Source organism: Sebastes umbrosus, chromosome 13 (genome assembly GCF_015220745.1).
Source record: "Sebastes umbrosus isolate fSebUmb1 chromosome 13, fSebUmb1.pri, whole genome shotgun sequence".
Taxonomy (NCBI): domain Eukaryota; kingdom Metazoa; phylum Chordata; class Actinopteri; order Perciformes; family Sebastidae; genus Sebastes; species Sebastes umbrosus.
In genome coordinates, this window is record NC_051281.1 from 13,951,164 (window position 1) to 13,978,898 (window position 27,735).

Below are 27,735 nucleotides of genomic sequence, written 5' to 3' on the forward strand. Positions count from 1 at the left end.
ATGTCTGCACTTCGAAAGAAATTTGGGGACGATTATCAGGTAGTGACCACCTCATCTAGCGGGTCTGGATTCAACCAGCCTCCTCCGGAGAAGAAGAGGAAGAGGCAGCGGTTCGTGGACAAGAACGGGCGATGTAACGTTCAGCATGGCAACCTGGGTGGTGAGACCAGCAGATACCTCTCAGACTTATTCACAACACTGGTAGACTTGAAATGGCGCTGGAATCTGTTTATTTTCATCCTCACCTACACGGTGGCTTGGCTCTTCATGGCCTTCATGTGGTGGTGCATCGCCTACATAAGAGGGGATCTCAACAGAGCCCACAATGACAAGTACACTCCATGTGTGGCCAACGTGTACAACTTTCCCTCAGCCTTCCTCTTCTTCATAGAGACCGAGGCCACTATAGGATATGGCTACAGATACATCACAGACAAGTGCCCCGAGGGGATCATTCTCTTCCTGTTCCAGTCGATCCTCGGGTCGATCGTCGATGCCTTTCTGATCGGCTGCATGTTCATCAAGATGTCTCAGCCCAAGAAGAGGGCCGAGACTCTGATGTTCAGTGAACACGCGGCGATTTCTATGCGAGATGGGAAACTAACTCTCATGTTCAGGGTGGGCAACCTGCGGAACAGCCATATGGTGTCTGCACAGATCCGCTGCAAATTGCTGAAAGTAAGTGGTTGGTTTTTTTTTTTTAGTGGGGAGGCGTCCAACATTTCTGTTCCCATTGTTTTATCACGGCCCAGTTGAGGTTTTATTTTCAGAAAAGTGATGCTGAAAGGCCTACACACTGACATTTAAGCCTACTCCTAAAAAACATGATGCATTTAGACAAAGCTTCAAGGACTACAGTGTTATAAATAAGTCACCAAGACCTTTTAACTATCCTGTCTGTATTTCATTAATTACATATTTTTGCATAACTGACTGGGGGGGAACATAATCAAAGTTTGCCAAGAGGCCTTCGTGTCCCTACAAGTTTCAAGTTTATTTGTCATATGCATTTAAAAGTACAGTGTACAGTGAAATGCAATGAAATGCATTTTTACCCTGGCTCTCGCTCAGCCCTTAAAATCTATAAATAGTACACTAGATAAATACTACAATCAATAAGACAATACCTGAGAACAAAATTATAAAAACAACCTAAAAACATCCACAGCTCTGCATTCATTTAGTGCTACTGAGGGTAAAAACTGTCTCCAAGCTCTAATGCTCTGTAGGCGCTTCCCTGAAGGGAGATAAGAGAAAAGAGTATAGGCTGGATGACTTGTGTCCTGCATGATACAAAGTGCTTTCTTCCTGCAGCGAGTGGTGAAAATCAGACCTTTTGAAAAACATGTTCATAATTTTTTTTAAACTGTTTTAAAGTGGTACAACTTGGTGTAAATGTGCTGCTGTCCCTTATTAGGAGAACATCATCTATGGATTTCCCTGCTGTCAACCTCCTGGCTTCAAAAAAGTCTATAGTAAACCCTTTAAAACTTTTAAATACCCACCAATTATCATGTAATAAAGTCATATTATAGGAGATTAAATGTAGGCTCCCATAAAGTTGAAGGTAAGTGTAAACTCTTAGTTTTACCAAAGACACACTGCAACCATATCCATCTTACCAAATTATTAGAATAGTTTATTTCATAAAGACAATTAAGCATTATTGCTGGTTTCCATGTGCTGACACAGCAGGTGAGTATAACGCGGAGGAATCCAACAGAGAAAACAGGAAATTCAAACCAGTTGATTTGATTCAGTTGTTTCAAAAATGACACATCTGAAGTCCCGGCAGTGCATCAAATCACACGCTGAGACGGATATTCTTGCAGTATAGATGCCTCTTTAGATGCCATTTAAGAAAATTATAGCAATTTTTCTGATAGACTGATGACTGGTTGCTCTGATTGCATATAAAGCTCTCACAAAGGCTCTTGATGTGCTGAAGATAAGTCTGTCTTGTACCCCGTCCGTCCTTCCCCCACCAAACATCTCTGTCTCTGTCTCTTCCTGTACGCTTCTTTAGTCTCGCCAGACGCCCGAGGGCGAGTTTCTTCCGCTGGATCAGTTGGAGCTGGACGTGGGTTTCAGCACCGGGGCCGACCAGCTCTTCCTCGTCTCACCACTCACGATCTGCCATGTGATTGACACCAAAAGCCCCTTCTACGACCTCTCCCAGAGGTCCATGCAAACAGAGCAGTTTGAGATTGTGGTGATACTAGAAGGAATAGTAGAGACTACAGGTGAGTAACCGCACACACATGCATTTTTATACTGAGGGCCTGCCGTTAGAACTGAGAGCTTGTTGTGCTGCATGTCGTGGCTGCAGGCTAAATGTAGCTGAAGATGTTGTTTTGTCTTGTTTTTGAGTTGCTGCACTATGTATTCCTGCAGCACATCTCATGAATAATATTGAGCTCTGTCATAGGTGTTATTAGATCCAAATAGACTCACCATTGACCCCTTTATTGCATTTTATTGATTTCTGTGGTAAGATAAGCTGGTAATAGCAGTGGTGAGTATTACACATCAGAGATGATTCATTTTGAGTTGCAGGCATTAAGTGAACCAGTTTTTAATATACGCATTAAAGCACCTTCTGGTTTTTGAGGAAGTAGAGCCAAGTTTTAAGCCACACATGAGCCTCTGAACACTTTCAAACTCCAGCAGGGTCAATGCGTCTTCTTTTTCTCATCTGAAACAAATTCCATTCCTCCCGCCTGTGTGCCCGTGCAGCGCTTACCTCGTGGCTGCTTTTCTCACAGGGGATAATAATTTGCTTTCTAAGGTCCCTTTGGAATTAGGGAATTCCATTTCCACAAGATGAGTAATGCCCCGAGTAAAATTCTCCACTGTGGTCATTTTGAATTCAGCCGTTTATTTGACACAGCTGATATAGTGTGGGGAGAACTCCTCCGGTGTTGTGGAGCGAACACAGGAGCGGTTGTAATAGGGCCGGTTCAGAGAAAACAGCATATGGAGATGTGACGGGCAGGCTGACACTGCAGACAGCAATTAGCGAAGATATTCTATTCGGCTCCTAATAGATGGTTTTAATCATTCAGTGCAGTTTCATTAAAGTCTCTCTGCAGCTGAGATGCAGATTCATCAATTTATGACACGCAGTGTTTATATCATTTTGACGAGACTTGACATATGTTCATGCCTGGTGCACATACTGTATATGTTAATGCATTACAGTATGGAGTATCAGTACAGTCTGGGTAGTGTTAGATATTAGGGGTGGGGGAAAAAATAAATACAGCATAGTATTGCGATATTATACACAGACATCAGGTATCGATCTTTTATTATATAAACTATTAATATTGCAAATACAATGTAGACTCTAATACAAACAGTTCAGTTTGTCAGGTGCTCGATGCAACATTTATGCTTTTATGACAGAGTTGACTGACAATCCCATTTTGCTGCAATAAAAATTATTGAAGTGAGATGAACAGAGTGAAAACTGTATCTTATCAGATAAAACAGACAAACTGCATAATTTGCAGTTGAAAAAAAATAATAAATTGCAATATATGTTACCGTAATACTCAGCATATCGCAAAATGTTTGAAATCGCAATATCGTGACTTAAGCATCCTGATAATGTCATATTGTGGGGCCTCTGGTGATTCCTTATTAGATACTATGTCCCACAGAATTTGGTCTGCTCACTGTTTGAACACCTTTGTTTCTTCTTTCTCTCAAAAAATATGTATTAATCAATTAATAACCAGTAATCATGTAGTGTTTTTTTCTGAGAGTAAATGTAATATTACTGCTGTGTGCAGGTTGCTTTGGTTTAAAGGTATGAAAATATTCAGTGTGGCGATGTGACTGAATTGTCATTGATATATCAGCAGGTATTTATAGTATCACAGTGTCTGTCACAGAAGCATGTGTCATCGTATCATTTATAACAGTCTCAGTTTTAATTAAACTGGCTCGGCTTTATGTTTTGGGATTGTTGTGTTCACGTTTTTTACGTCACAGACATTTCTGCACGGAGGAGCCCAGTTGTGGTCATGTGAAGTCGGTGGAAAAGGCTGATGTAGAAACAATCTATGGTTAAAAATGTATGTACAGTGAAAGTCTAAATCCTCAGACGCTTTCATTTCTGGCCAATGTAACTCTGTTTCCATGGCAACCTCTCCTTGAGTATTCAGGATTGCAGCACTGCACCTAAACTTAGGTTTTTTTTATTCCTATGGTATAGGAATCATAACACAATTTCCAGTAATGAAACAGGCGAACATGTATGCTATGCTGAACATTAAATTAAATTGCTCAGTTGACAGCATCGCCTGGTATTACAGAGGATCTCTTCTGAAATATGAAAAGCACACGGAGGCGTTACTGTACCACCGAGTGCTTGCCAGAACAGGTGTTACAGCAGAGAAAAGAATAAAATGAAATATTTATGAGGCTTGGTGTTTACTAGTGAAGAAGCTGCCCAACTCCCCAGATCTAGGTGGTTGTTGTTGTTTTTTTTGTTATGTGTGGAAAAACCGTTGTCTGGAACACACTCTCCACTGCAGATTAAACCACACAATTGCTGGCTCTTTGTCCGTCCTGCTAGATAATAACAGACACAACAGTGAACCCTTTTTGACACAGTAACCTTTTGTTCCTAGAGATCACACAAAAATATTTTGGACGGACCGAAGTTCTCTTTATGCACAAAAAAAACTGTGTATCTTGAACGGAGCACATAGGAGCTAAGAGTTGTTCCACTTAGCTGTAACCTCTAATAACCTCTACATTGTATAAAAAGGCATGAGCTTTTCCTTATTCCTTTTGAATAGGGGTTTTTGATCACCTCCTCAGTATGATGCAACTTCCAAATGAGACATGTAGGACGTCTGGTAGCAGCAGATTTGCTTCTGGAGTGATGCCAGTTGTGGCTTTGTGGTATCGAGTTTGGTTTTGTAACGTGGCTGCATGCGGGAAGATGTTGTGCCGCTGAGGGTGAATTTGCTTTACATCACGTTGCAATTAATATACTGTACATGCCGTCTGCTCACCCTGAAAAGCAGGATAGCTGTAAAAAAGAAAAGCACAAACAAGAAGCCTGTAGTAACACGTTTTGGTTGAGTTAACAGCGCTAACAGGGATAATGTCTGACACAATAACAATCAATACAAGCAGCACTAACCTCATCACTCCCCAACGAGTATCTTTATAGAGTTACTACAGTGTCATTGGCTACAGAGGGAATATGCATGTCAGGCTCTCTGTGTGTGAGCGCGTCATCCCCTGTTTCTTTGTTGATGTGAATCTCAGCGCAATAATACAAAGCTGACTTACTCCTGCGTTCAGTTGTGCATTGCAGGCATGACAGTGTTTGGATAACAAATTTAACAGAGTGAATAAAAAAAAAAATGACTGCAGCTCAGCAGATATTGCACATTTGTGTATATTGCTAAAACCAATTAATAGTGAATACAATGTATGCAAGAAACTCACATATTTGGTGAATAAGTGCCTATTAGATTTTACAGTTGAACAATAAGCTTATCAATTCTTACAGAGTCTGCAGTGCAGTAACATCTGCTCAGTCGTGATATGGTGGAGTCTGCTGTACAAACTCATCACACTTTCTCTATCATCTCAATATTGTTTCTTTGAATTATTATGTGATATGCATATATCTGTGCACAAAAAATTACATTAATATGTTTAAGCATAGTTTGGGGAGCATTACATATGCTCCCCAAACTATGCTTTTTATCTACATATTGCAGAAGTTGCATAATGTTCACTCTGAGCGTGTCAGCAAAATGTTCATTGTCATCATATTTGTACTCAACAATATCCGCTCTACTGCACAATATCCGATTTTTAGCAACGGAAGCATTATTAAACTTTTTTTATGGTTATGTTTAGCAGGAGTTAGGATTAGGAAAAGATCCTGGTTTCGGTTAAAATTACTACGGAAGTGGTGTTATTAATTAAAGGAACAGTATGTAACATTTCAAGGGATCTATTAGTCGAAATGGAATATAATATTCATATCTACGTTTTTCAGCAAAATCACTCATTTAGGTTTAGGCATCAAAACCATTATGTTAGGTTTAGGAAAAACGTCATGGTTGGACTAGTACATAAACTAATTACAATACAGTATGTACTGAAACAACGTATCAGTACGGAAAACATGTGATAAACATCACTACAAAACACATCACAAACGTCACTAACATAACTTCCAGACAAAACACCGGTCTCTTGGCTGAAAGTCCTGTGTTTGTTGGACCCATTCACCTCCTCTCACGTCCACCATAAGCAGTCTTTCTCACTATTTATTCTACGTCACTAGCTCTGAGCGTAGCATATTCATGCAGATGCATTTACATTGCAGTCGGTACAGATTACATGGTGTGAAAATGACACGCCTAAAGCAAGAAGGGCGTTCTTATCACACACTTTTGCCTTGCACATTATCGTGTCACTCACACGCCTTTTCGTGCGACCGGGCTGTAGGAGTTGGTGCATTGAGAGAAACAGCTAGTGGCGCTAATTCTCCAGTCTGGTGCTATCCGACCGTTGCAGAAGAAAAGCGTGCAACAAGATGATGTAATTAAAAGAGCGCCAGTCAAACCTCAAATGATGGTAAACAATGAAGAAAACGTAATGGAAATGTGGCATTTTTGTTTGTTCCATATATTCATTTGTCTCCTCAGAGGATCACGCTTCAGTGAACGTTTAAGTAATATGCTTCATTTACGTCTTTATTTATTTATTTAAAGTCTGTTTCCATCAGACTTTGTCACATTTTTTTTTTATCGGGACTCCACTTCCCCCTCCCCTCGGCCGAGAGTAAAAATGTTTTTTTGCAGTATTTTGAGTTTTTTTCTTGTTTTGTCTTCGGGGCCTTTCCACTTTTTTATGCACAAATGGAAAATATACATAAAAACATGTGGATGGAAATGCACTTAATGTCACAGTGAGCCAGCATACACAATACCAGGAGCAGCTAAATGGAATCCAGCTATCATTTATTATTTACACCTGTCAAAATGTCTCCAGTGAAAATGGCCTCTTCTAAATATATAAACTTTATTTTGAACATGTGAAAAATATTTCACAAACAAATTGTGACATAATGACATATTAATAGCATGGCGGGGTCAGAGCTCGTTGATGACCCGACTTTGACTCGCCAGCTGATTCAGAACGACTACATGCGGTTTTAAAATACATCAGAAGTTTAGATAAGTGTCCCATTAACACCAGTAATGCTGTTCAACACCGCAAAGGCTTAAATACCAAGCCAGAGGCAATCTGTTCATTAGTGGAGCTGATTCTTGAGAACCCAAAATAAACTGTAGCTGCCAGCAACAGACGTTTAGGTTCCTCCATCCATGAAACTAATCAGTGTAATGATTTTCAGTGTTGGATTTGTACATGATGCAGTTACACCACGACACGCCTATCTGAATGCTGTAGCTCCTGTATGCTGGAGATCTCATGTGTATTTATATAATTCATACAACAAGGCAGTTTTCAGATTAGAGAAATAGGAAACAAGCTGATGATTTATTTAACGTGTAACTCACTCACTCAACAGACTGTCAGCACATTATAGTCTATCTCTGATATTTTCTATAGTCTTTTGGGTGTAACATGGTCGCAGATCTTTGCAAGCTCCGCAAAGTGTTTTTAAATTCACTCATCAGCTACGAAAAGCAATAATTCATGAGCGTAAACTGTATCATCAACATAAACCTCTTTTCTTTTCAAAGTGATGTGACTTTCATGCAAATGTGTGCAGTGTGATCATCACACTTGCCGTGAAAATGCATAAAATCCTGCAAATAAGTCATATTTAGACATGTTTTTTTAACAAAGTTGACAAGGAAGTTTACTTCATGATAAACTCTGCTGTCTCGGTGTTCATTTACATGTTTGTATTTGTTTGCTCAGAGACTTTTCAGTTAGACTTTATTTCACTCTTTTGGTGACACAGCACATTTGTACTCTCTGCTTACCGAACTGAGTAATAATCGGCATGTTTGTAAATGATTTTCCACAGAATGTGTGACGTGCACGAAACGCAGCGTCACACTTCATCTCTTGATTTGTTTTATGAGGCAAATGACGGCGAAAACATCAAAAACGCTCCGCCTTCTCTTCGATAAAGTCTCGCGTTGGTTTTGTTGATTGTTTTGAAAGATTTCTGTCGGCCCCCTCTTTTTAATACCGCTACAAGGCTTTCCCGTGATTCACTGTTATAGAATAAAAAATAGAATATCCCAGCTATCTGCTCATTTTAAAACGAGAGTGGGTGGTAGGGGGTTAGTTGCATATAGACTGGATCAACTGGTTATGTTTATTCATGTGAGCATAAATGCAGTATGTGAGTGGAGAGAACAGCTTTGAATAATGAATCGCCTACCTGTGTGCTCAATATTTTGAAATTGTGCAACTGTATCTTTTAAATGAAGTTTACACTTGTGTATTATTGTTTTAGGAAAACAGACAATACTGTAATTTGAATGTGTGTGCATTGATGGATCTAGATGGATATATGATCAAATATGTTAATTATTAATAAAGAAGGCATTAAAGAGACTCAGTTCAGGTAAATAAAAAAGCAATTACCTGACCTTTTGTTATATAATAATCATCACAGCTTAAATTAAGTTACTGTTGCGCAACACATACACATGAAGTGTATATTTAGAAATGAAATTAAGGGTAATAATTGCTTTGATGCAGGCTCTGTCTAGTAGTAAAGCCAGCAAGCATAATTAATTGGAAACATCCATTGCCACTGATTAGCAGAGCAGCCAATGTCATGGCCCGATCTGTGTTTTATCATCAGCACCAGTAATTGAAATGAAAATGGAGAGCTTTCTGGTGCGCCGGAGGCCTAATAGTTTCAATCATATGAGTAGAAGAGGTCGTAGCCCCGGAGGTCTGGGGGTCGCCCGACGTCTGGAGCTCCAGAGCTTATAAACACTGGCGCAAAGTGAACCCCGGATATGAGCCGAGACTGTGGCGTCCTCTGGAGAAACTGACCATAATTCCTACTGAGTCATTACACCGAGAGCACGTCGTGTCTTCTTGGTGTCGAGCTCCCCGTCGCAGCCCCGCGGGTCAAAGGGTTAAAGTGCGTTCAGTTGGGGAAGCTAACGCAGCAGATCAGGTGAGAGCAGGAGTTTCCAATTAAATCTAATGCGCTCAGGCTGAGAACTCAGGAGAAAAGAGGCCGTCCCTGCTGAGCTTCACCTGTGTAGCGATAAGCCACGTGTTGCATACCTTACAGCGCTCTTGTTAAAATGTTTTTCATGCTTTTGCTTTATTCGACTTAATCAGCAACACATTGTTCAGCTACGTGCCGTGAATATTTCAGCATGACAAATATGGGTAATGTTTGTCACAAAGAGGTGTAGTGATATATTAAGTCCTGTACCTGAATACAAAAATATACTAATACACTTCCCTGGTTATTTTCCTAGTAAAGTACAGGATGTCACATACCGCCTTTGGCATCACTTTAGATTTAACCAACAAAACCTCTATAGTTAGGTTTAGGAAAAAAAACGACATGGTTGGGCTTAAAACTACTACGTTTGTAAAGTGAAAATGAAACTGAACATTGTGAACACGAACTAACAGCAGATTATAATGTGAAAGTGAAACTTAACGCACGGGACACAAACAGCAGCCTCCTAGATGAAAGCCCTGTGTTTGTTGGACCCATCCACCTGCCTCCCACCTAGCCTGCGTGACTTTTTGCTCTTTAAACTACGTCACCACACTCGCGGTTGCACTTTCTCTTGTGTGTTGGTATCACACGCTGACGGCTGTGACAAAGCTTCGGTATTTGACGCACCGCGAATGACAACTGGCTGTTTTTACACATGTCAGGATTGTATTTGTTCAGATATTGTTGAGACTTGTAAAGTAAAAGCAGCATGAGTACATTTGAAATGATTTCAGAAGCTTTCTGATGTAATATATTTGACCTGCTGCAGTACATAGATTAACCAGGGATGGATATAAAATCATGAAGATCTATAATGAAATCTATTACAATAGTCCTGCAATGAATAGTATGTTCCATTTCAGCCCGTTCTCATTCCCAGGGTGTAAAAAATACCGACGCTTTGTCACGGCCGTTGGCGACGCACAAGACACACAGGGCGGGCAGGAGGGGAGGTGGATGGGTCCAACAACACAGGGCTTTCATCCAGGAGGCCACCGTTTCTGTCCCGTGCGTTACGTTTAACTTTCACTTTACAATCAGCTGTTCGTTCATTTCCCGTGTTCACAACGTCAAGTTACATTTTCTCTGTAAAACAGTAATTTTAAGCCCAACCATGTTGTTTTTTTCCTAAAATTATCCAAGTGGTTTTGTTGCTTAAACCTAAGCAAGTGTTTTGGTTGAATTCACAACATTAAACGCGTGTTTACTGTAACCATAAAGTGACGCTGAGAGGTCGTAAAGCAAGTGTTTAGTGCGACAGAAAAAGTGACACCGAGGGGTCTGACAAAGCGTCAGTATGTAGGGATGAGAACGTGTTATCCATTTTAGTCTCCATTATGGTTTTGCTTTACTGGATTGTAGAAGACTGTACAGTATACTGCATATACGCTACATTGGGGTTACATAATTCGGTTCATTCACAACATCAACAACAATTACATCTCGAAATCACCATAGACACGAGTCAACACCTCACAAAGTTTATAAATTAACTGGTTTATAAGATTCACAAAATATTTGTTGCAAGGCTGTTGGATTTGATTACATTATATAGGTGTTCATGATATCTTGTCCACCCCTTGTACAGTATATTGGCATCTGTTGAACGACTCATTATGCTCTACACAAGGGTAGCACGTTTTAGCTCTCATGCTGTATCGAATAAAAAGAGCCTTGCTACTTTTAGACAAACAAACAAGGGTATTCTAGGAACGCATCTTCTCTTATGTCTACTGTACATACAGTCAATGCACTGGGGATGAACTCCACATAATGGGCATTGCAGCGAACCGGGGATGACATCCTGGATTCATTATCCCTTTTAGATGAACTGTGCTGGCTTCCCAAGGGGGAGCAAGGTAATTGTGTCTTTAGGGATTTGTCAAGTCCGCGTTGGGCAGCAATAAATCACTGGCAGAGGAGGTGTGGTGGCAGACCTGGGATGAACTGTTTGTGACGAAAGCACCAGCGATGCATTCACCACCAACAATGCCTCGGTCTTCTCGCCACGCGGGGAAGAGTCATAAATAATTGACCAGGTCTCAGCAGACATGTGCGCGGCGTGCTGTTTTTGATAATTGACAGCACAAACTGTAGACCTCGATATTAACCCCTGTCTAGATAGAGGATAGACGCTTGGGGCATAGTGTTACAAGGCCATAACGGAGATAATATTGTGGCTCCACTTGTCTAAGAGGTCACAGGAAAGGTTGGGAGGATGCACTCGCAGTGTTGGTCACCGGCAGCATTGATTGGTTGGGCTGCGGCCATCCCTGAAGTGCAGGTGAATCAATCCTGCTGCCGAAACTCAGAGCCACATGAACATGTTGTTCTTAAGCCTTGCCTCCTCTGGGACTCTTCTCTGTCTGTTTTTGTCACTCAGACATGCTCGAGTTTACCGGAATAATCTGCTCTCAAGCTCAAGTGACAAAACTTGAAAAAAAACAATAGGGATGCTTTCTTACCAGCCCGTTAGCACCACCTAAGTCTGATATCTCTTAAGGCTTAAAAAGCCCTCTTTTGTGTGCCCACTTTCAGCTGTAACTCCTCTTCATGACTTAAGTAGATTTAATAGCTGAGATCAATATGAGATTACAGCTCTCACTCATTCAGTCTGTTTTATGGAAAGAAAATGGGTTTCTGATCATTTCTGCACTCAATACGTAATAAGGAGAAAGTCATTCATAGCCCCATTTGGACGACTCCCCAGTGTGATTTTTCCTATATTACCAATAGTGGTGCTTTGGCCTAAAGGAAATCCATCAATTGCCGTTTTGCTCAACTGGTTCCCTTTACGGCAGTGTAGAGATTGCCTTCACTTGGTAATATGCGCTCTCCTGGCTGTGTTAATGGCCTGCAGCCATATGTTCCTCTAGCCTGCCTGACACCCCACCTTGTGTGGAGATGGTTGGCAGCCCCGGCTCCTATTCCCTTCCCTTCCTTCCCTTTCCAACAGCCTCCACACTCAAGCAATCGCCTCAGCATCCAGGCTCTCCTCCCCTCCCCCACAGCAGTGCACTTCCCCTGCCTTTTTCCCTCCACCAGCTTCCTCCTTGTTCTCATTGCTCAGCCGGTGCTGAATGCGTGGAATAAACATCAGAGCTGCACACGACTGGAGGCCACCTTCACAAATGGATCACACAGGAAAACAGTATTTAACGGTGGGAGGGGACTTATTTCCATCTTTGAAAGAGTCAAACTGTGAAAAACAGGTCACTGGATGCTTGTGGATTTCTCTACACTTTACCACTTGATGGTGGTCACCATAGAAACAGATGATCAGACAGGACTTGTGGCCACAGTAGCAGTATCTGTATCAAAATTAGATTTGTTTTACTCTATTATAGCTAGGTAACGTGTCATTGAAAAGAGTAAGATGTGAAAAGCCAAACTACTCCGATTATTCAGACCTCTCTTCAGTAAGCTTAAACACACCACCCAGCATCCTTACACACTCCTGTTCTTCAGCTTTCCAGTTCCACATTCAGCGCAGCAGCTTAAAATGTTGTAACACTGATCCTGAAGGAAGACAAAGGGGAATTCTGCTTCCTGTTTTGCAATATGAAGAACAGGGTAATTGTCTCGAATTAATTGCTGCTCCTCACAATCCAACGATGCAGCAAAGGCATTTTTGTGGACAGCCTTGGCCGCAGCGAGTGCCCGACAATGAGAGCAGGATGAATCTTGGACGGCGTTGTGTGGCGGCGGTGCTCTGTGTGTGTGCACCGTCCAGATTCTCATGCTTGTTTTTGCTAGCGTTTTTTTCTCGTACATAACACTTGAGCTGTTTCCACAGCCGTGATAGACTGTCAGGAGACTTTGCTGACAGCACTGCACTGGTGAGTGAGTTTGTGTGTGTGTGAGTGCAAGTGTGTGAGTGGGTGTGTGACCATTTGAGTGACTTAGTGAAAGAGAGGCACACAGAAAGAGAGAGAGGGGGAGGTTATTTGTGATTTTGTCACTAAATAAGAGGTTGCGAAGAACTCTTTGACGTCCACCTTTCTTTTTTCAGTGACTCTCATTGTGAGGTTTCATCAAGAGAAGTCATTTGAATAAACCTCCATTTTTACCATCAATTTTGTGTGTCACTTACTTGGTGCCTGTTAGTTGTTGAATCATATAATACAGCCGATTAGACTGTTACCAGTTGTTATTACACAGCTTTGAGGAATACTCGATTCTGATCAATGGTCAATCACAGCGTTCTACGGTCTGTTATTTCTTTATAGCAGATCGTTGCTATGTATAACAGACCGTTGCTATGAATAACAGATCGTTGCTATGTATAACAGACCGTTGCTATGGACGCAGTTTTGATGTCGGACTCTGGCAGACCATTTTTGTGTCAAATTATTGATTGAAGTAAGTAGCCGTGTAATAAGCGGGATAAGCTGAACATTATCCCTTACTTAAATGGTCAGTGGTTATAAGCCTCATAGATGTGGGTCAGAAGAGGCCTGCTAAACCCCGTAGTAGGTTTTATCATCTATTCACATGGGCGATCACTGAAAGATGAATAAAAGAAGACGTTTTAGTGGTTTTGTTGCCTAAACCTAATGAAGCAACACATTCTCACTCCCAACTCATCAAATGCCGCCGCTTGGTGAGTGCCCCTTGGCATCGGAGACCGAGGCACAGGGCACCCCTCTTGTGTTACTTTTGGACGGACCAGGGATGGCGTGTCAATATACGCTCGTTACATGCATTCAAGTTAGGTTTAGGCAACACAACCACTTAGTTAACTCACTCAGATAACGCCACGGGTGGGTTAACATTGGAGTTAGTTGAAATCCTGGTTCATCACATACTGCCGCTAAAGGGGGCAATCGTGCGTTGGTTTCCGATGCCGAGGGCGCTGCCTAATCGGCGGTATTTGTCGAGTTGGGAGTGAGACTGGGTTGAAAGAAGTTGCAGTTTTGTTGGCTAAACCTAAACAAGCTCTTTTGTTTGTGTTCAAAACGTAACATTTCATTCAGTTTGACATGTTAGTCAAAGGTGTTAGAAGGCCCCTAATGAACCACATGTGTGAGGTTTATACGACTGGTAACGCACATTTAATGAGCTGATAACAGTCAAACCGGGTGAATAATGGCAGTTTTGCCGCCCAAAAAATCTAGATTGAGACTCTGCCTAGATGGTTTGACAGAGCTGCGATAAACAGATATGTGCTCTGCGGTCTGGCCCTTGACTTTACTCCGTCCTCTCAGTGCAGACCTGCAGCTGAGGATTTGACTGAGCCAGGCACCAAACGGATATGATCCTTCCACAACCTGGATGAGCTTCTTTTAGACGAGAGTCTGTGAATACCACTTAGGCTGGGTTTTTTTCAGCCACTATCAGAAAACACTGGCAGGCTGCCTCCGAGTTTACAGTGCTTTTCTATTCCAGCCCCCAAAGAACCCATTTTATCTTCGCTGTCACTCCGCTGACTGCGCGGCTGCTTCACTTTGTTAGACCTGAGAAGCAAACAGCTCTGTGTTATCAAGGGAAAGTGCATTTATTTAGAGTCTCAAACTGAGATGGCTTTTGGGCATCTAAATCTCAAAGTTTATTCTTGACACTTCCTGCCTCTTTGCCTTTTTTTTCAGTCCATAATGAAATCCGCTGGGAGTCTGTGAAATATTGCATAATACTGTACAGTGCAGATAGAGCACCTGTAATCTCCAGACAGACATCCCGTCTCAGAGCTGCGTAGTCATTCCCAAAAGTCCACTTCATTTTTTATTTTCATATTTGGGTTATGCTCGGAGATTTCATTTGAAAACATGATTGTTGCCAAGAAATATCAGCATGTGACACACCTGAACACATCGATGCAGAACATGTTTCTTCTATGATTTTCTGTGTTATTTCCCCTGAAATTTACCTTTTAATGAGATGCACTTTTCTTTTTTTACATCTGTCCTGAATTGGTGGATTCAGCAAGGGATTATTCTAATGCCGCGCATGCTGTCACATGGTTATTGCATACAGCATGAAAGCAGTAAACTGCCTGGTGAACTTCAGCGACTTCTGAAGGGATTTCACACTTGTGTCGGATTAAGATTTGCATTGGCCAGTCAGAAAAGATCATCCCACAACCTTTATACTGAAGGCATGGTTTTATGAAAAATTGGATGGAGATGTCACAGAGCAGCTCTTGATATGTCACATTATTAGCAATTTTGCAATATTTATTTACAATATTTATTTTCAAATTGTGTTGCCATTACATATCCTTTCTACTTTTATTACTGTATGGTACATTTAAGCTGTTTGTTGATCTACGGGATGTTGAGCATCATTTTTTTCTTGCTTGGGCGTTGCGCTTTATAAAAAAAAATACATCATTGGACAACATGTCAAGAAAGTTATTTGTTCATAATTTAATTGTAATTCTTACTTCCAAATTTAAATTACATTAACTCGCAACAAATATGATAAAAAATACATTTTCAGGTGAGATGAGAAACACTAATCTATTTGAGAGCATGACAATCCCCAAAATTGGAGAGACAAGGTTTTTACTTGACAGCAGCAACAATATGATAAAACAGAGAACTCCAGAGCATTAATATAGCAGCAAACAACTATTAGCTATGTAAAGATATAGATGAGTATTGTCTACCTGAGCAGAAAATGAAGTCACTCGACCTCTGTGTGTGTTGTAATCAGAGCTTATCCATGCTTTGTTGACATCGCCGGGCTGGCCCTGTGTGCCATGTTAGTGCATGTGAGCGTGCCCTACTGGCTAGCTCAGTAGGGCACATGGCTCTCAGTTGAGAGCCATGTGGAGGCAATAGAAATGTTCCCAATCTCGCACTTAGCACCTTTAAGTACATTTTACTCTAATACTTGTTTCTGTTACTATGGCGTTATTAATTGATGTTTTTGAGCAATTGGGAGCAGCGGAACGAGCTGTAAACATAACTGTGACATATTTACACCTTACAACGTTGTTAAAGAAAATGTGTAAGCACACAGTTGGATAATTGCATCTCCAGCAGACACAGAGCAACATTAGCATTCAGTCAAAGTCGTGTTTCTGACCACCTGGGGGATGTAAATCCACTTTACTTTCATTTTAGCTCTGTTAAGGTCTAAAGGTCTCCAGCAACTCTTGAGGAGACATATCCGGCTCTTAAGCTGTTAAATGCTCCACTATGTTCACCAGCTAGTCGCTAACCGTGTCTGTCGGGGCAGGTGGTGTAGGCTACAGATAATAATTTGAATTTGAACTGAGCCTTTCAATACCCTCACATGCAGGGGTGAAAGTGGATTGAAGTTCTTGCCGTTATTACTACCCCAACTGTCATGTTCTGGCTGTGCCAGTCTCTGGTTATTTACTTTTGTGATTTTGGATTTGGTGTCTTCTATATTATTCCAGTGTTTCCTGTTTTATTTTGGTAATTCACTCCCCCTGTGTCTTGTCTGGTTTACTTCCCTCCTTTGTTTGCTTTCCCGCCTTTTGTTGATTGTCTGCCCCGCCCTGATTTGTTTCACCTGTGTGTGTTCATGTCTTGTATTTAAGCCTGTGTGTTCCCCTCTGACCTTGTCGGTTCGTTTGTCTCCCCAGCCCCGTCTACCTTGTCCTCCGTGTTCCTTGTTTCCTCCTGCTCTGGTCCTAGTGTTCCTCCTGCCCGTGTTTCTCGTATCTTCTGGTTTGTAGTTTCGTTTTGTTCCCAGTTTGGTTTTTTGGTGTGTTTTCATTTGTACTTTGTGGTTTCTTTGTACTTTGTTCCCCTCCCTGTTTTGTGGTTTTGGATTTTTTCAGCTTTATTAAAGCTCGCTTTTATTTCTAAATACCTGTCCTGCCTGTTACTCTGCGATTGGGTCAACTTTGTAAACTCACCACACGACACCAACCTTATCTCTTGATATCGTTCTCCTCCCACCCCCAGCTTCATGCATCCCTGAAAACACGATTCATTGCCTGTATGGTGGAGAAAGAAATTAGAAACACATAACATCATGTACAGCAAATTATTTATTTAAATGGTGAAAGTGCTGCAAAATAATTTGTAACTGTTAACAAAACTTGTTGTTCTGACTTAAGGGGGCATTCACATGAATTCGGGAACTCGTATTTCCAATTATTCCGACACCACATGAATGCAGGACTGATGCCCCATCTCGCAATGTCAGTGAAAGTGAAACAGCTTTGCCACAAGTCCAAAAAAATCTAGCTGTCTTTAGGGATATTTGAAACACCACACGGTTGTACTGGCAGGGATACATAGTCTACAGTAGTGCACAGATGCCGCTTCCATGGTTGCCACGCATAGCGCATGGCGTTTACTTGCTGAGCGCTTGTCTGCATGAGGAGCACAGTCATGGTACATGTCCCATTCATTGTCTATTTAAGCAGCCATGCAATGCAATGTGATTTGAGAGACGGGCGTCACGTCACCCGCTGCTCATTTCTATAGTTTTTTCTATTTCTATATACTAAGTTGAGGTCAAGGCTACTTTATGCAAATCAGGGGCGTCTGACGTGACTCGCCACCTTTGCAATCTCCCTAGAAACTTTTAAATTAAATAGTTGTTGATTCAAAATAAAGACAGATTCAGCAACTGCGTGGCTTATTTCTCGCCTCAAATGTTTTCAGAAACACACAAAAGAAAGTTTCCAGACGAGCCTGCATGTAGCCTTCAAGTATTTAAAACAAACAATATTGTCTGGATGTCTGTCTTTGAGTTGCTTTGCTAAATTGGAAGTATTTCCTCCTTTGGAAAGAAAAGTACGACGGCACCGTTACTGCACCGCATACTGTTTTTTGCGAATCTATTATTACTCCTTGTAAATCCGCCTCGAAGGCAAAGTACTTCCATACCCGACTCTTGCTATTTGTTTTCTCAACGAGTTGAGGCGGAGGTAGCGCTGCAGCAGCTGCCATCTTTCACGTCTCGTGTTGCTGTGATAAAAAAGCCCCTGTGGACATGTACCATCACACCCCGCGGATCCAAGCGAATACGCAGGTGGAGTGTCGCTCCCCGTCTGAAAAGACCTTAATGCACGTACAAACAAACAAACAGACAAACCGAACCGAAAACATAACCTCATTGGCGGAGGTGACTAATTGTATGTTGACCTAATGTTAGCAGACGTGTTTTCTTGTTGAAAATGCAATCATGAGTGACAGGTTGTATGTGGGTTTTGGGAGCCAGCTGATGTCCCCTCTTCCTGGTACTGTGTACCGGCACTGGATCTTTTAGTGGTACGGAGTACCGGACCGTACCGGTCTACTTTCACGCTGCTCACATATTGACTGCTAGTACTGTAATTTAGTCATTTGCAGAATTATTATCTGCACAAAGATTTTTTTCGTTGTGCAACTGCTGAGGAATATATTATAACACACAACAGTGTGTTTATTTGACCATGAAACATATGTAACGTATGTAATATTACATTACTGTTTACTCCGACAGAGATTCTGTAACGAGGTGGTGCATAATCTCTTATTATTGAGAGGGGCCGCTCCATTGAGGATTTGAAATGTATTGGTATTGTCTTATACTGAGTAACAGAGGGGAACAGATAACCATTTAGTGAAATTAGAAGTGTAATGGATCCACAGACTTACAAATTTCTCTCCTAATGGGCTGAATGAGGAATTGTCTCTTCATCGATTCCAGTGATGTTTTTCCCTCCTGGTTTCTTCTGCCCTCCTCTTTCCCTCAACAGAGCTACTGTAGTTTAACTATAGTTTTTATCATTAATGAATCTACTTATGTGTTTATTTGCCTTTTAGATTATTGGTTAGGACTGCAACAAAAGATGGTTTTAATCATGAATTAATCTGCCAACTATGTACGATTACCTGTGTAAACCAATTTGTTTTTTTTTGGTTAGTTTGTTTTGGTTGGTAAAATCACGCAACAAACATCCAGAGCGCTAGGTTACATATTCAAATATTTTTTCTCGGACAAACTAAACCCAACAATATTTAACTTACTATCATATAAGAAAAAGAGAAGCACAAAATCCAGCTGAACCGGCAATGTTTTGCATTTTGGTAAAAAAGAATCATTGCAGGTTAATTTTCAGATAAATTGAAGGATTAAAGCCAATACAGCCATTGGATTAAACACAAAAACACATTGTCATGAATCTTTAAAGAGACTGGAAAACAGCGAGAAAAACATCTTGTTTTTCATGGTTCATGAAACATACGTAATGAGGTAATTTCAGGCCAGTATAGTAATGCATTAACCCATTGGTGCCCAAAGACTGTATTTAGTATGATAAGGAAAAATGCCACAACATTTGTCCTTATTGGTCAAAAGTCTTGAAATTTGGTACGGACATACTTTGGTTAAGTATCTAACAGTGCAACAGTACTTTTACATTTTTAGATCACATAAAAAAAATCACACTTTTATTAATAGTCAAAAATGCTAAAGATTTCTTTATTAAATGTCTTTCATATGAAATATTTTTTTACACTGCATATGTGTGCATATCTTTGATATTCAGCTTGTTCTGAGTTCATAGATACCACATACTCCATTGGGCTCATTGTAGTTTCTGAGATACAGCCATTTTCTTATCATACTATATCTATTCTTTTGGCTCATGGGACTATTGTTTTTTCCTAAAATATAATGGAGTCTATTGCAATAAAAACAGTATGTGCCCAAAGACTAGATATAGTATGATAAGAAAAACTGGTTTGACCGATTTTGAAAATTTAAGTTGCAGGCACAAATGCATTAATTTGTTATTATATACTTGATACAGCTCGGTGTGGAGTGTCCTGATGGTTGAGTGATAAAAGACGCAGACATTGTTACCACAGAGCTCCAGGTACAATTTTGGGAAAACAAAAGGCAAAAACAACGTGAAATATATAGCCAGTACCAGTACCTATATGTAGTACAGAGTTTAAAAAAAGTGTAGAGAAAATAGTCTGAAGCTGTGTGTGCTTGTTTGGCTTCTTTTTTTTGACATACTGTATGTTAACTGATGTTACCGACACCTCTAACTGACTGTGAAAACACTGCACACCACACATCTGAGGTGTCTCTTTCTGACTGCTGTGATGTCCTACAGTTACATGTTCCCTGCAGCAAACAGCAGCACAGATAGGAGAGGATCATTGTTTTCCCACCCCTCTCCTGCTACTGTATGTGTGTGTGTGTTTACGACACAATGCTCATATGATACCGAATGTGGAGCCATGAAGACGGCACAGACATAAAACAATATGATGGATGATAGAGGAAGGGAAGATGACATTTGTAATATGAGCTCTGGCCTTCGCTGATGAGAAGTCACTAAAGTATATGATTTACCTCTTGTGCTGTAAAAGGTCACGTTTCAGAGACAGTGAAGCCATTTTGGTGTGACTCTGGAGGACTAAGGATGATTTGACCCTGCCTTAAATGGAAAATCCATTTTGAGCAGTTTGGCTGTCGTGATCTACGAGACAGAGAGACTTTTGTTTTGTGTTGTCACTGTTACTTTTGACCAAACTCAGCAGTGAGGAGGTTTATGGCTGTCGCATGCACACATTCCTACAGTTTTGTTTCCATAGAAACACTGAGTCCCGGGCAGGCGTGTGTTTTCGAGTTACATAAGCCTTTAACAGTAATACGAAATACACACCGATATGGGTATTCTCATTTTGACTGGATTCCTATTTTTGGAAGTGTATTCTGTAACTGGAGAAGATTTAAAAAACAGGTTTTATTGTTTTCTACTTGTGTGCTATTTTTGACTGTGCTCAATTTGATCTTGAGGTCTCCGTCTAACATGTTTCTCTACGTAATGTGTGTCATGGCCTAAGTCGAGGCACACAGTTCACTACTGTTGCTGTGTCTGTTGTGCTGCGTGCCATATGAACGTGGGTGTTGCAGAACAGCTGGTCTTTATCAACACGATTGTACATATGTGATGCAACCATGTCTATAATTATACAACGGCTCAGGCATCGGCTCTTGAATAATGTATGGGAAGTAAATGCATATTAACGACGTGATTAAGTCTAGTGCTCTCGTTGGTTTTGGAAGGAGGGTATAGTTAATTAGACCGTCCACATCAGTGCGATTTCTTCTTTTTTTTGTGAGGTTGAGTGGCTCTAGAGGAGGGGAAACAGGTTGAAGAGGGATTCAGCCCCAGGCCAGAAGGGTTCATGTGTTTCTGAGGTCCTACAGTAACTCCTACACCATCTGCAGGAACAATAGAGCATTATTAATAGATATAAGATGAAGCTATTTGGGTCCTGTGTATTACTGTAGCAACATTTTGCTTCAGGCACAATTTCATCTCACTTTTTCCAACCTTTTTCCTCATCATGCACCAGCTAAGTGGGAAAAATCAATTCACTTATATATCACGATTTTGAAATAGATTTTTTTAATGCCAGAATCAATATATTTGCTTCATTTGAGTCTATGTGGAGGTAGAAGGAAGTTATCGCTTTTATTGTTGTAGTCATAGAAACATGACGTCATATCTGTTCCGTATCCGTCAACCAAAACAAACCGCAGTCGGCCTAAGTAGTGAGCCAAAACGAGAAATTAGAAAATGGTGGAGGGTCTGTGTGGATACGACCTGCACCCTCACATTTTAAATCCAAAGTGGTAAACACTACACATACAGTAAAGTATGGAAACACTTTGGGTTTCACACATTACCAGGAAAAGCAGAGCTAGACATCATGGCTAAAGCTGCATGCTAACTCTGTCATGGACAGGAAACGTTATTGTATTGCGGTAACGTGCGGTCAAGCCAGCCGCCACTCGCATCTCTGTGGTCAAATCAGCTGACGCTACAACTATAGAGCACCCAAATACTGACATTTATGTTAAATGCATTAAATGCATTTGAGCTGACGTATAAAGAGAACGGAGCTGACGGGAGAGCTAGCGACGCACTTAGCGAAGTTAGTGGGAGTATACAAGTGTGACTATCTCCGGTGTTCAAAATAAGTTGTTACATGAATATAAGGACATTACATGTCCCTTATAAATTAAAAAGAAAATACCACTAATTTGTGAGGGAAATGTCTTTATTCCTTGATTTTTGGGTTGCTGGAAAAAATAAAATAATGCCTGACAATGACTGATATATTTCACTTCAGGACTACATACATGCTGTAAATCAAACATTTTAATGTATTAATTTAGATATTTTCCAGAGTAAAAAGTTAACAAAAATCGCAATAAATTGTAATATCTAATCGCAATACTTAAAAATCACAATACATATCGAATCAGCACCCAAGTACCGTGATAGGATTGACTCGGGAGATAGGCGAATCGTCCCAGCCGTAGTGATTAAGTAGCTGTTATAAAACCAAATCAGAGAGCATTTTACACCACAGCTTTCTCAGAATCCGTTAAAGCCTGTTGATGATCAAATGGTGAATGTGTTTTTGCTGGAGGCAGCTTTAAAGGCTCACAATGCAATAAGATTTCCATTCACACTTAACTCTCAATCGCTTTGGCCCCAAAGTTCTCATTAGCTTTGCCCGCTTTATCCGCTGCAGCACACCACCATATGCCCAAAGGCTGCAGGACTGTGAAGCAGTAGTGCAGAAGTAATACTTTGAATACCCCGAACGCACTTGATGTTCAGTCTCTTGCACATCTGCGATTGTGTACAGAGCTGTTATCAGTGAATTATTTTATGACCTTGGGAATCGGGCGGAATCACAGATGCCTCCAGTTTTCGATGATGACATCCTCGCAATCAGCAGCGGCGCCTCACTGTGAACGAGCGCTTTCGTCTTAGTTTGGGACCCAACTGTCGCTGCCAGAACAATATTAAGCTGGTAATTAAAACATGTGATAATAACCTACTGCCGTCGCTGATTTCCTAATGGATTTCAACAAGTCTTAACACGAGTGCCCCCAGCCATTCCTCTATGCTAAAATAAGGTTTGATATAACCAATTAAGTGTTTTGTTTTAGATGTACACCTAATTATAGATTTTCCATGCTCACTTTCAGTCAGAATAGAAGTTGTTTTTTCAGCAGAATATTAACTATGCCAAGATGGATGGGCCTTTGCTGTGTGAGCAGTGTAGTATGATATAATGCAGCTATGATAGCAGCTGCTGAATAGTGGTGATGAGTAATCGCTAATAAGCATCCAATAACTTATCTTTTTTTTTTTTGTTGATCATTTATTCAGAGCTCATGATTTTGCTAATTGCATTGATTTTTTTTCTTCTGAGGACGTGAGGGGAGTTTTTAAGCAGAGATTTAATTCAGAGTCCCCTGAGAGGGAACATTTGCTCCGAGTTTATCATATTCTGCTGTCTTGTGCCGAATTTGCCGAGCAGAGTTTACACACACAAACACAGAACATGTGTGTTTAATAGGATATTTTGTTTTAATTTGTAGTCTTTAAATGACAGAATTTAACCCTTTTAACTAAATTGCCAGACTCATTTTGGCTTTTCTCCAGTTAAACAATGTTATGTACAGTAACTGATACTTCATGTGACTTTTTGTGTTTTGGATTTAAGGCGAGACACCCCAGGCAAAAACATTGTTTTTCGATTTTGTGTTATTTTGCTTCCATAACATGTCTTCTTTCAGACTAGTGGAAAGAAAACATCCAAAATACACATTTACTGTAGGTGTTTAATAACTATATTTTGTATATTTGTGTCTGTAGATTTATCCTAAATTCACCTAAAGTTAGCATTAGATGAAGCCTCATTTACATATTTAAACATAATATTTCAGAAAACTTGTAGTACAGAAAAATAATTGTCTTAATGTAAGTAATCAACTGGGGAAGTTTCATAGTGATATCTATTAGTTAAATACTGTATATTCACCTGTAGTGTTTTGCAAAATGTATGGAATTTGACAATACATATCTTTAATGGCTGTTTCCTCAAAATGAGTTTTTTCTCACTCTGAGCCAGAAATCTGCATTTCAGCAGCACTTACATAAACCAAACTTTCTAGTTTCATTCCTATCTATATTCTAAAGGTTTTCACCAAGGGGTTTGTTCATATATCATTCATAGCCTGATTTATAGAACATTTTATTCATAGAAACATGCCGATGTTATGGCTGTCTTCATCCAATGTTCAGATTTCTATTCCAGAAATGTATGCACATTAGCATAAATTTGAGAAGATAATGCTTCATTTGCATATTTAAACATAACTTTTCCAAAAAGTTGCAATACAAAAATTAATTGCCTTAATATAATTAATCAACTGGGGAAGTTTCAATGTAACATCTATTAGTTGATTTTTTTTTTTTTAACCCTATTCACCTGGGGCTTCTCCTCCTCCCTTCCTTGCTCCAAAGAAAGTGTGAGCTAGACCGCCTGAATCCTTTGCCTGCAGCTGAATTACTCCTGTGGGTTCCAGCAATTTGATTATCTTAATCCTCTATCTGTTGGAGCTACTAGCCAAGCTAAAGGTGTGGACTGAATTATTAAGTAGCTCAAGAGGTGATGTGAAGAAGACCTGTGTTTTGTTTTTTTACTAGAAGCTGTTTTATAGCTGCGACCAGCAACTCTATAGCTCACTCTGTCGGTGGTCCACAAAAATCCCCCCACCGTTTCGCGGCCACAGTTTTCACCCTTGGAGGCTGAAATTTGGCATGGAGGTCAAGTGTGTGTGTGTGAAGGTGTGGGTTTGTCTTCATGCCAACTAGTAAAAAGGGAGTATGGGAGTGGCCCATAACATAACAACGTATCCTCATACAACGGTTCCTATGATATGTTACGAAAAGTAATTCCTAATTCTTCGTGCGTTTTCCTACGAATGTTCAGCAGCACGTGTCAATCTCTGCTCTTTACATGCATACAGTCTTTTCAAAATAAACTTCTGTCTTCACAGGAAACTACTTGGTTAGGTTTAGGAAAAGATTGTGGCTTTGGTTAAAATAACTTCAAGAGTGGCGTAACTTAAGTACGGAAGTTATGTGACGAATAAATCAAGGTTCACATGGTTGACAGGTTTCACACGGGACAAACACCGGTCTCCTGGGCGAGTAGGAGTTCGGTATTTTTTGACCCACCCATCCATCCACTCTTTATACTTCCTAGTTCACGACTACGTGGATTACATACAAATTGATTTTGTGGGATATACAGCATATACAAATTACAGTGCATTACTTTTCGCAGGTATAGCTTTGAATGGTGTATGAGAACAGCCTGAACAAAAAGGCGCATAGCTTCTCAACAGATTTGATATTGATATCAAATGTGCAAGTGCATTGGCGGCTCCTTATGAAGAGTAATTTCAGAATGAATTGGGTCTGTTGTGATTAAATAATTATCCATTCTTATAAACCACACACAGCAAATAACTCCAACCGCACTTTAAATTATCTTTCAAGTTAGGCAGGAAATTGCTCATAAACATCACGTTTGGGAGCTGAAAAAAATCAATTAGGCTTTTTATTTAGGCAGCTGGCTCTGTAATACATCAAGTACGCATTCATTGAGGCACTTTTGTTTGCAATATTGTTTGCTTTGTGATGTGAAAATGGCAAGAATCCTGGTGAATAGCGGGTTGTTGATTCTTATGGAACGGAGCCAAGCATATAATTAAATCAGGGCTCTGTTGGTGACTAGAGTCATGAAACATTTCATCTTAAAATATTGGGCTGTGGTGAGAGTGACACATCATTTGCTGTCGTTTTTGAGGCCTCAAAATTAACTTGTAGAAAGAAATCTGACACTCAATTATTTTTCTTTTTGTTTTCTTTCTGACAGGGATGACATGCCAAGCGAGGACGTCTTACACCGAAGACGAGGTTCTGTGGGGACACCGCTTCTTCCCGGTCATCTCCTTGGAGGAAGGCTTCTTTAAGGTGGACTACTCTCAGTTCCACGCCACATTCGAGGTGCCCACCCCTCCGTACAGCGTGAAGGAGGCGGAGGAGGCTTTGCTTCTCTCCTCGCCCCTCATGGCTCCGTCCCTGTGCAACAGCGGGGACAAGAACAGCTCTCTGGACTGCCTGGAGACGCTGGAGGACAATGACAGCACCTGCAAGCTGCCCACCAAGCTCCAGAAGATGTCAGGGCGGGACGGCCTGCCCAAGAAGCTCCTGAGGATGAGCTCCACCACCTCAGAGATGACTTACAGCTTTGGAGACCTGCCCATGAAGCTGCAGCGAATCAGCTCTGTTCCCGGCGTCTCCGATGATAAGCTGAGCGGTAAGGCGTCCAAGATCTGCACGGAGACCATGAGTAAGTCAGTGGCGGACTTACCTCCCAAGCTGCAGCGGCTGGCTGGGGGAGGAGGGGGCAGGATGGACGGACACCTGCCGCCCAAACTCAGAAAGATGAATTCAGATCGCTTTACATAGAGCAGGCAACATATTTTAACTTATGCCATCCACCTTTATTTCCCTACCTGAAGTCCTTGTACTATCCCTAATTTATTAATGGACAATATTCTTATATTAAAAGAAATGTAGAACATGTGCACAAATACCTTATATAAAGTAGGGTGATGGAATTGAGCACATTTGTCCCTGGATGTAAGTGTACATGCTATGACGAAAGATATTTTTTTTAGGATGATGTACAATTAGCACAATCTGGCATGTAAGAAACAGCGCATGTAGAACAGAATCTCAATAATTTCCGGCATGACATTTATTGATATATTATTTTACAAAAAAAAAACAGTTTCATTAGTGGATTTACAGACAGTGAAAAATTGCACAAAGCCATATGATTTTACGACGTGGGAAACCTACATTAACATGGTTCTAATTTGTGGTGGCGAAAGGCACACACATTTGTTTTTGAGTTGATTGCTTTTGTTGTTTAATGTAAAATTGTGGCAATGTTACGTTGATTGCATGCTCCTCTTATTGACTTAGCTATACAAAGGTAATAGACAAAGATGTTTAGCCTTAACTATATTACCTTGTTTCCATTTTCATGTTTGTTCACAGCTGGATTTTTTGGTATTTCATATATAGACTATTTTACCATGTGCGATTTTATGACTTTATTAGTTGATCAAATACAGAATATGTTGCTAAATGATGCATTTGTAGATGCATTATTGGCATCATATGACCTGTGTGAACTGGGCACAATGCTACGCAATTTTCACTTGCTTATTAAAGTAACACTTAAGTTGAAAGAGTCAATACTTTTTACTTGATAAGCACAAAGCAATCATTCTATAATAATACCCTGTGATGTTAGAAAGCATTTATGGGCATTTTGTCATCAATTAACTGCTTAGGACAGTAGTTCATTTCATTATATAACAACATCAACTTAAGGCCTGTGTGGTCATACAAGACACTCAATTAGAGTTTCAACTTAGGTGTTACTGGTTAGATTTAGAGGTTGGCCCATAAGGAAACCATAGCCTTTGTCTTAAGGGCCCGTAATCTCCCTCCTCTGTGATGAAAGCAATAATATTATAATGACTATAATCTTTATATAGCCACAGGGTCTACCACAGCCCCATATCCATTCTGTTTACTGAATCCATGCCATGAAATCTGGTTTTCTCTAAATGCATCAAAGACATTGTATGATACCCAATCTCTTCAGGAATAAAGATCTAACATAACTGTT

At 40.5% G+C, this 27,735-nt stretch overlaps 1 protein-coding gene across 1 annotated transcript; it reads left to right on the plus strand.

Annotated features, from left to right (window-relative positions):
* Positions 1 to 27,735, plus strand: kcnj3a (potassium inwardly rectifying channel subfamily J member 3a). Its single transcript, XM_037790680.1, has 3 exons — positions 1 to 678; positions 2,027 to 2,243; positions 25,903 to 27,735. Exons 1-3 carry the CDS (start codon positions 1 to 3, stop codon positions 26,496 to 26,498), a joined length of 1,491 nt encoding a protein of 496 aa, XP_037646608.1. The 3' UTR covers positions 26,499 to 27,735.

Bases quoted from the DNA above. Each gene is read 5' to 3' on its own strand.
- kcnj3a (XM_037790680.1), top strand. From the start codon at position 1: ATGTCTGCACTTCGAAAGAAATTTGGGGACGATTATCAGGTAGTGACC. The intron at 679-2,026 runs GTAAGTGGTTGG...ACGCTTCTTTAG, and splicing joins TCCGCTGCAAATTGCTGAAA to TCTCGCCAGACGCCCGAGGG. The intron at 2,244-25,902 runs GTGAGTAACCGC...TCTTTCTGACAG, and splicing joins AGGAATAGTAGAGACTACAG to GGATGACATGCCAAGCGAGG.